The following is a 9808-nucleotide window of genomic DNA, read 5'->3' as shown; positions in this document are numbered from 1 at the left end:
AATTTACATTTATATGCATAACTAACACATAATTCTAACCTGGTGAAGTTCAGAAATCCACATGATTTATTCTAACAAACTTGTAACAACTCATCTTTATTTTGCCGCCAATGTAAAAGTATACTGATTAAACTCTGCTAGCTTATTACGGACACAAACTCAATAACTTATAATACGTCTCAATCATTTTCGTGTAAGAAATGTGTTTAATACATTTATTTCACGCGTTTCTATTCGATTCTACAAATTTTGTCATACATGTGAATTTAAAAATTTCATTGAATTACGAAAAATCTTGTTTACTTGTCTTGCACTACTGGTACTGTACTGATTGCAACATACAGCCCAAAGCTACTAGTGTGTAGGAAGCTGAAATTACACAAGTACCTAAAGAAGCGTAAGGGAAAAGAGAGCATTTCGCAAAATCTCATAAGAACGGGAATTTTCTCTATTCATATTAAGGTTAAGTATTAAATCATTTAAATATTAAGTAAATTAGGTATATATTTTCCACAAAATAAGTGGCTGATAATTTTTTTATTCTGTGTCTTGTAAATAAATAAATACATTGGTAAATTTATAATGCAAAAACATTCTGTAGGGAGATTACTAACGGCGTTTCATTAAAAGTTTCTTATCGAACATAAGTTTTCATTGCTTCATAGAGTTTAAAACATGTTACCGGGGATTTCTTGCAATATTCAATGCTTATTTATGAGTTCAGTTGTAATAATGTGAATGAACCGACTTTTCAGTCTCTAATTACCGTTAAGTAGTTACATGTATAGAGTGTACGAAAAGGGGTTGCTAAAACTCTTCTTTATTATAATAACGTATTGCCAAATATTTGTATTTAAAGTAATTAAGAGCCTGTCCCCTTTCCCCGTGTTACTTGTTAAACTCTACATAAAGTACAAAAAAAATTGAATAACTTTGTATTTTTTTTTATTACAATTGTAATAAAAAAAAATACAAATTTAAAAGTAGATTGGTATGATCAAAATCAGTTAATCAATTTAAAATTCGAAAAGAAGTGCGCGAGTAAAACTCGCATGACCAATTCATTTTATTATAATAGAAATAGATAAAGTTTACAATTTTAAGATTTAAACCCTACGATAAACCACGTATACAAGGCGCACACGTTGCTGTAATGAAGATTTGAGGATAATCGAAAGAGCTCGGCAGACGATTTATTTGCAGCGCGACCGTCCGGATAATAATGCCTTTAACAGCGCTTCCGGCCGTGGTAAGCCTCGTTGTAGCGGCATAGTTGACTTACTCGAATGGGACTAGTAAAATACATATATGTACTGTACATTGTACCTACTTGCCGTAGTTCCCGGTATTTCGAAAGTTAAAGTAGTCATCTAAAGTGATGAATGTCATTCATAAAATAAGCACAGTACGAAAGCTTGCTCCTTTTTAAAACTTCCATGTCGGTCTGGGTTAAAGACGAGATTGGGATGTAACAATCAGGTTAACTCAATTTTTACGTTTTCAATAATACTGTTGGAGAAAACATAATCTTGTTAATTTTCGAGAAATGCCCTCTTGTGCACCCTAGACCACCGAAGGAACCACGTGTGCGTTGATATGTCAGTCTGTCAGTCAATCAGTCAGTATTCTATTTTATAAATATAAAAGATACAATAAAAACGTCATTCATGTTTTTTTCCTAAAGTATAATTTACATTATTCTACAAAATAAAACTTGCTAGCGTAATCTTCTAGTCGATACAAACGGGGCTCCGAGCCCTCTTCGCCTTCAAGTCATGCTGTTCGCTTGTTGATAGACTTTCGACCTCACATTAAGTGTTTTCCGTACTATAGCCAACGTAGAATACATATGTTTTATTGCACCTTATTTTTTCCCCACAGATCAATCTTTTGACAAACTTGTGGTTTGTTTTATTCTTTTAATCTTAACTTTACTGCACAGAGAAAAGTAAAGAAAGGTGGATCTAGAAGTAACGGCTGTAAAATGCAAAAGTAACTCATGAAGACATGGGGCAATTTTTTTTTTTGAATTTTTTTTGTTGATACCCCAACAAGAACTGTTATCAAATAAGCGATTTCAAAAAAGATGTGAATAATAGAGGATAATTCATACAACAAAGAGCTACTTTCTGGAGAAGAGCCCCAGATTCGCCAATGACCACTATCTTATATTGAGTAAGTCAGATTTTTACCCGAAGCGATTCTCATCTGACCAATGTGAACCTATATTAAATCATTGTTACACATCCAGTTGTTGCATGAAATTCAGGTTCCTCTCATAATGTTTTTCCTCACCGTAAGAGCTTATAAGCAAAACAACAGCTAATATTTTAAGCATGCATGTTGCAAAATAGCTTAATAAGTGTTATATCTCGTCAGGCACGTCAATAAACATGACAAAATAGGCCCATAATAAATATGGAATAGGGTTTCCAATCAAGTCTACTTCGCGCCCCCTCTCTGCGCCCGCTGAGGGACCATAGACTTCGAAACATCTATAACAGACACAGGTAAATTTTAAACCGATAAATATTAATATTGACCAAATTTTTTCTCAACAAGTCCATGATTACAAAAATAGTGGGATTACGAGTAATATAGAATATTGAAAATTAAAGAGTAAAAAAGAAAGCACCTATCAGTACTACCACACAAAGCTGGAACTCAGTGTAGCTTGTAAATGTCGGCTATACGACATTACTTATAGGCTTAACTTTCATAAAATCATGTAACACACCTTACGCCGTAAGGGATCTTTACCCCATAAGGCTTACGGGGCAAACAGAGCTAACAATCTTAAAAAAGACTGGACGACCACTTTACGCTTTGAACATAAGTGAATTTATTGTACTTCAAGGTATTATATTCAGTTAAAGTATTTTTTATTGTTCTCGTAGGCAATGGGTTCAAAAACTATTACTATTTTAATCTCAATTCCATCATTAAGCCATACACTGACTGTTTTCTACCCAACAAAGGACGTGATTATATGTATGTATGTACGAGCGAAAACTATTTTACAACTACTGAAAATAAACAACCTTCTTTTGACTTAACTAGTAGAAAGAAGCCAACAAATCTTCTCCAATAAACGAGAATATTATATTTATATTTTGATAGATTAAAAAGCTTTTCACTAATATACTTTCTAACTACATCAGAATAACACATAGACTACAATTAACATAAAGCTGCCAGCGATTGCTAGTAAGATATGCCATCAGCCGGAACCATTTCGCTATTATGAATAAAATCTTCGTAGCCATTTGTAGTAGAATGCGTAGCGCTACGCTACGCTACGCCGACCGGCCGCCCGCCGCCCCGCACTTGCTCGCATAATATAGACAACTAGGTGACGCCTTGGGGACAAATTTTTAAATTACCTTGTATCCACGCAGACGGTAGGCTTGTGTTTATTGACGCGTCGATCGCTAGTTCATGTTATAAACATAAGCAATGACTTTTTAAACTACAGTTTTTAGAATTTGATATTGTATTGGCCGATATTAATGATTATTTTACCAAACTGACATTCTCATAGAAATAGAAATAGATTTATTTCCAAAATAGGATTAAAGGTATCACTTATTAACGTCAAATCATACAATCTTAAAGCCAACCCCATAATTGAAAGGGTTAGTTTTTGTAAACTGTTTCCTTAGGTTTGCGCAGTGTTTTATCCTAAAATTGTGATTAAATTTAATCGTGTGTTGGCGCTTGGGTTTTGAAATGAATGATTCCTTTGGTTCAAATGCCTGTGTAATTCCGTTTATTTCTTTTGATGACAATATTTTTGCGAAATGAGGTTATGGCGAGCACAAGATCTAGCGTGATTTTTGTGAATTAAGGAAACGGATATAAATGCAATAGACAACCGCCGCGTTGTCGTTCAGAAACTAATTTTACAAAGTTAAACATTGTCTATGAAATTGTGTAAAAATATTAAATTAATATTCTTTATTTATGTATATATGCTCCAACATGCCCCCGGCCTTGGAAGCTCGTGCTTTCAATGTGTTCTCTGCTACTCGAGCAAAGGACATATCTTGCTGTACGATCGTTTGACAATGCCCGTCGAAGTCCGTATGTCTGCCACTCTTGCAACGCCATCCTTTCCTGGGAAGATGTCGATGATTCGTCCAAGATGCCACTTCAAAGGCGGCAAATTATCATCCTTGATAACGACGAGCATTCCGGGCTTCAACGGAGTATCATCCTTTGTTCTCTTGGTCCTTGCTTGTAGTTCAGAAACATATTCTTTAGCCCATCTGGACCAGAAATGCTGGCGAATCTGTTCCACACGTTGATAGCGAGTAAGACGATTCGTCGAAATTTCAGTCACGTCTTCACAAGCAGGCGCAGTAAGTGGACGGCCAAGCAAAAAGTGAGCTGGGCTCAAAGGAGTGAAGTCTTGCGGATCTGTGGACATAGGACTAAGGGGACGGGAATTCAAAACGGCTTCAATCTGAACCAAAACCGTGCTAAACTCCTCAAAGGTTAAGTGTGCATTTCCTACGACACGTCGTAAATGATACTTACAGGATTTCACTCCAGCCTCCCACAAACCACCAAAATTAGGAGAATATGGAGGAAGAAAAGTAAACTTGATATTTTGACTTATTGCGTAATCTATTATCTCCGATGAGCAATTATTTATAAACTTTTTAAATTCATTCATAAGCCCAACAAAATTTCTACCGTTGTCGGAGAATATTTCTAAAGGTTTGCCACGTCTGGATATAAATCTTTTTAATGCAAGTAAATACCCTTCAGTGGACAAGTCACTGACTAGCTCCAAGTGAATGGCACGAGTCACGAAACAAATAAAAATACAAATATAACATTTTGTAGTCCTCGAACCCTTACCCCTACGATTTAGCATGAGCATTGGCCCGGCGTAATCGACACCACAACGCATAAAAGGAAAAGTAGCGTCCAAACGTTCCATTGGTAAATTCCCCATTAAAGGAGTTGGAGTTTTTCCCCTTAACCGCTTGCAAACAATACAATTATGTACCACTTTCCTAGCAAGATTCCTACCACTAATAGGCCACCAGGTCTCTCGCAAATTGTATAAAAGCGCTTGTGGAGCTGCATGTAACAAACGGGTGTGCTCATACCGAAATAGCAAAGTAGCAAAAGGATGGCTACCAGATATGAGTATTGGATGTTTTTTATCCAACGAGAAAATTTGTGAATTGGAAATACGACCACCTACACGTATTAATTTATTGTGATCAATAAATAAACTTAGCTTTGCTAAATTGTGTTTATGTCCTAAACAATTATTTTTAGTAAGCGACATGTATTCAACTGGAAAAGATTCCAATTGAGACAGCCTAGCTAAAGTTATATCAGACTCTCTCAATTCATCGACACATAGGACGCCTGATCGCGGGTTATTAGTATTGCGTGAATTATAAATAAACCGATTTACGTATGCGACAGCGCGTCTCATGCGATTAAATTGAGAAAATCTATAGAAGGGAAACAAGGAAGACTCGGAAACTTTATCAGGCACAGCAGAAAGCGTCACGCCCGATTTTAACTCTGGTAACTCATCAGGCAAACCATTTATAAATGAAGGCACCAGATCGCATCTAAAATCGGGCTGGCGAAGATAGGCCGGGCCTTCCCACCATAACGTAGAAGTTGAGAGATCTTCTAGCGACATACCGCGGGACACTAAATCAGCTGGATTATTTTTTCCACTTACATGACGCCAAGGAAGTTCCCTCGTCAACTCATGTATTTCTGATGTCCTATTTTGTACAAAAGTTTTTTGTAAGTTAGGTGGCATGTGTAACCAGCCTAGTACAATTGTTGAGTCAGTCCAAAACATAATATTTTTAAATTGTAAATGAAGTGCCTTATTCACTTTGTCGTATAGCCTTGCACCTAATAAAGCTCCGCATAATTCTAGCCGCGGAATACTAACGGGCTTCAAAGGAGCAACCTTGCTTTTTGAGCACAACAGTCTCACCAATGAATTATTGTCACTGCTGACTGAGCGTACGTAAATACAAGCGCCGTACGCTACTTGCGATGCATCGGTAAAAATGTGTAACTCCGAATGTGTAGCAGTAGTGTTAATAACATGACGAGGCACACGAATGGTGTTAAGTTCCGATAGGGCGTTCGCAAACTTAGTCCATGTAAGTAGAACATCGCTTGGCACCACATCGTCCCAACCTAATTGCAATAACCAAAGTCGCTGTAATAATATTTTCACTATTATTATAATTGGACTAACTAAACCAAGGGGGTCAAAAATTTGAGATATGTGTGATAAAATACTACGTTTTGTTATCTTGTTAGTGTCACTCTTAAATTGCGTATTAAAATAAAATTCATCACTAGTGTTGTACCATCCTAAACCCAAAGTCTTGCACTGAACAGTATCACCTAATGTTAACTCCTTACCTGCGCTGAACGGACCTGATGACTGATCACATTGAAAGTTAAATGTCCATTTTCTCAATGGAAAACAACCGGACTGTAAACACTTTGAAGTCTTGTTACAAAATGATAATAATTCATGTTTATCATCCCAACCTGTGATCATATCATCAACGTAAAAGTCCTCAGAGATGATTCTCTTTACATCAGGGTCAGTACACTCAAGTGCCAGCTGTTTGAGGCATCTAACAGCAAGATAGGGTGACGCTGCCATGCCGTAGGTCACGGTGTTGAGCTGGTACATACTTAAAGGCTCAGAAGGATTATCCCGCCAGACAATCAGTTGCATGTCGCGTTGTGACTCATGTAATAGGCACTGCCTGTACATTTTTTGTATGTCTGCACACGCAGTAAACCTATATCGTCTAAACCGCAATAAAATATCAAATAGTTCACTTTGTAGTGGCGGCCCGACAAGCTGAATGTCATTTAAGGATACTCCATTACTAGTAGCAGCACTTCCGTCAAAGACTACTCTCAATCGGGTTGAAGAGCTATGCTCCCGATATACACCATGGTGTGGTAAAAAATAATGTGGTGTTCCATATGAACTTACCTTTTTCATATGACCCAAATCAAGGTATTCATGTATGAAATCAGTGTATAATTTTTTATAAGTAATATTACGTTCGAGGCGTCTTTCTAAAACTAAAAAACGAATTTTAGCCTGAGTGTACGACTCGCCAAGGCTAGCTGGTGACTTCTGAAGCGGCAGATGTACGCAGAACCTTCCATCACTTGTGCGCGTTGTAGTGTTAATAAAATGTTCTTCGCAAGCACGCTCGTCGTCCGTGTGTGTGAGACTAGCCTTAGGCAGTTCCTCTAGTTCCCAAAACTGCCGTAATTGTGTTTCAATAGCGTGCGAAAAATTACATTGGAAAGACCTATCAATATTGTGCGTATTACTGTGTATAGGCCCTGAAATTATCCAACCTAATTTTGTGTTTTGTAAAACTGGGCCATTTGGTAACCTTATTTTACCTTCGCATAATAAATCCCAAAATATTTCTGCGCCAATCAAAATGTCAATATTGTGGGACTCGTAAAATAATGGATCGGCTAGCTGTATATGTTCAGGGATGAATAGTTCGTTTTGATCATATGCAACCGCCGGCAATGTACATGAAATGTAAGGCAACACAAAACATTTTAAACTCGTAGAATAGGCACCGGTGCGCGATCTTATTTTAACATCACAGATCTGTGTTGAGTTTGTAACCGAGTTACCTATTCCTCGTATTTCACAAGTGGACTGTATTAAAGTAACATTAAGTTTTGTACATAAATCCTTAGACAAAAAACAAAGTTGACTTCCTGAATCGAGAAGACAGCGTGCAATATGATAATTATTGTGATTATCCGCTATTTCAATCATAGCAGTCGATAATAAAACAGAATTTATACTTTTAACTGATTGATTATTGAACGTATAGCGAGTGTTATCTATGTGCGGCTTGTTTACCTGTGCCGTGCTAGACCGATGCATGGGGACGTCGACCGCGGGGACCGCGGGGGTCGCGGGCGCGGTCGGTACATCTCTCGGCTCACGATTATTGCAATTTGAATGAAGCGTCATTACTTGAGCGTCATTAGACGTGTCACTATGAATTAGCGTATTATGTTTTCTATTACATTTTCGACACGGACCAAACTTACATGTTTCTAACGTATGTCCAGAGCGTAAACAGTTCTCACACAACTTGTTGGTAGCTATAAAGTGTAGTTTAGTGTCTATATTAGCATCCAAAAACTTTGGACAGGAATACAGTGCATGATCATTGTAACACATTAAACATGGCTTCTTATAGGTAGTGCGACTTTGTTGTGACTTGGTGGAGACATTGCATTGAGCCTTATGTGTAGTTTGTTTTTTGGAATCAAGATTAATCTTACTATGAGAGGCTTGCAATGTTTCCAACATCTCAGCACGGTCCCTGAGAAAGGTGAGTAGATCATCCACCTTTAGTGATGATTTAGTTTCATTGTGTTTACGAATAGTACACTTATATTGCTCCCACTCGCGTTCAGTAGTTTCATCTAATTTAGAAGTGACTATGAATATGACCAGTGTATCCCAGTGCTCAGTGGGTTCACCAAGCATTTTTAAAGCTCTTAAATTCTTAAGTATTGTATCAATTAGGCGCCTGAGCATGTGGTACGACTCCTTAGTTAATTTCTGAATGGTAAATAAGGCCTTAACATGGTTGTGTATTAACATACTGCTATTATTGTATCTATTGAGAAGTAATTCCCATGCTATAGTATAATTGCTGGCTGAGAACTCCACAGAATCTATAACCAACTCCGCACTGCCCTTTAATGAGGATTTTAGGTAATGAAATTTTTGAATATCGCTAATTTCATTAGAATTATGAACTAAAGACATAAATGTATCTCGAAACTCGAGCCAATGCTCATATGAACCATCGAATGTAGGCATAGATATGACAGGTAATTTAATTGATTTTATTTTACTATGACACACACTGGAGCCATCAGAGACTTCGGCTCGGTTAAGTAAGTATTCAGCTCGTGACAAGGCACTATAATAGCTATCCTCAAATAAATCTCGTTGATTTAATTGGCAATCTAAATCAGAGTCTATCACTATCTTCTCAATCATTGTTTGAATATTATTAAATTCAGTAAGTAAGCTGGCTGCGCCTTGCATACGCAGTTTTAAATCAATGCATTTTTGACTATTTAATTGATCTCGAGTTATGCTATTAATAAAGGTTGTTAGTCTTGTGAGGCGACCTTTGATTATGCCTCTGCCTTTTACTAAATCAGTCAACTTCTCACTATCTTTGTCACAGAAGGCGGTAGGGGGCCTACTGTACGGAGACCTATCGCGAGATTTAGGCTTAGCTTCATCATTAACTAGGCTCATTTTGGTTGTTTGTGAAAGGACTTACGGTTTGTGAATATTCCTGTTCGTACTGTGGCGTCAGCCGATGCTAGCAACGGCACAAAGCTGACTATAGCGATGCACAAGAACTGAAATATGAACAAAGCACGGTATTAGCACAGATTGAACTCACAGGGACGAGGTTAGGAAGGATGGCTGGCCGTACCGAATGTATGCAGCAGTTCCTCCGACGTCTTAACCTCGCTGGTTCTATGTCTTCATCCGGCTCGAAGGACCACAACGTATGTTGGCGCTTGGGTTTTGAAATGAATGATTCCTTTGGTTCAAATGCCTGTGTAATTCCGTTTATTTCTTTTGATGACAATATTTTTGCGAAATGAGGTTATGGCGAGCACAAGATCTAGCGTGATTTTTGTGAATTAAGGAAACGGATATAAATGCAATAGACAACCGCCGCGTTGTCGTTCAGAAACTAATTTT

The 9808-nt window shown here is 37.5% G+C and overlaps 1 protein-coding gene across 1 annotated transcript; it reads right to left on the bottom strand.

Annotated features, from left to right (window-relative positions):
- Window positions 1–3732: 3732 nt before the first annotated feature.
- On the bottom strand, window positions 3733–9600 carry LOC132901834 (uncharacterized). The gene has a single exon (XM_060944638.1). It carries the CDS (start codon window positions 9347–9349, stop codon window positions 4025–4027), a length of 5325 nt encoding a protein of 1774 aa, XP_060800621.1. The 5' UTR covers window positions 9350–9600; the 3' UTR covers window positions 3733–4024.
- Window positions 9601–9808: the final 208 nt, after the last annotated feature.

The sequence above is a fragment of the Amyelois transitella genome, chromosome 6, assembly GCF_032362555.1.
Source record: "Amyelois transitella isolate CPQ chromosome 6, ilAmyTran1.1, whole genome shotgun sequence".
NCBI lineage: Eukaryota > Metazoa > Arthropoda > Insecta > Lepidoptera > Pyralidae > Amyelois > Amyelois transitella.
Note: the sequence above shows the minus strand (reverse complement) of the source record. Positions and strands in the feature narration are given on the sequence as shown.

Excerpts from the sequence above, each read along its gene's own strand:
- LOC132901834 (XM_060944638.1), bottom strand. The coding sequence starts at position 9,349 with ATGAGCCTAGTTAATGATGAAGCTAAGCCTAAATCTCGCGATAGGTCT.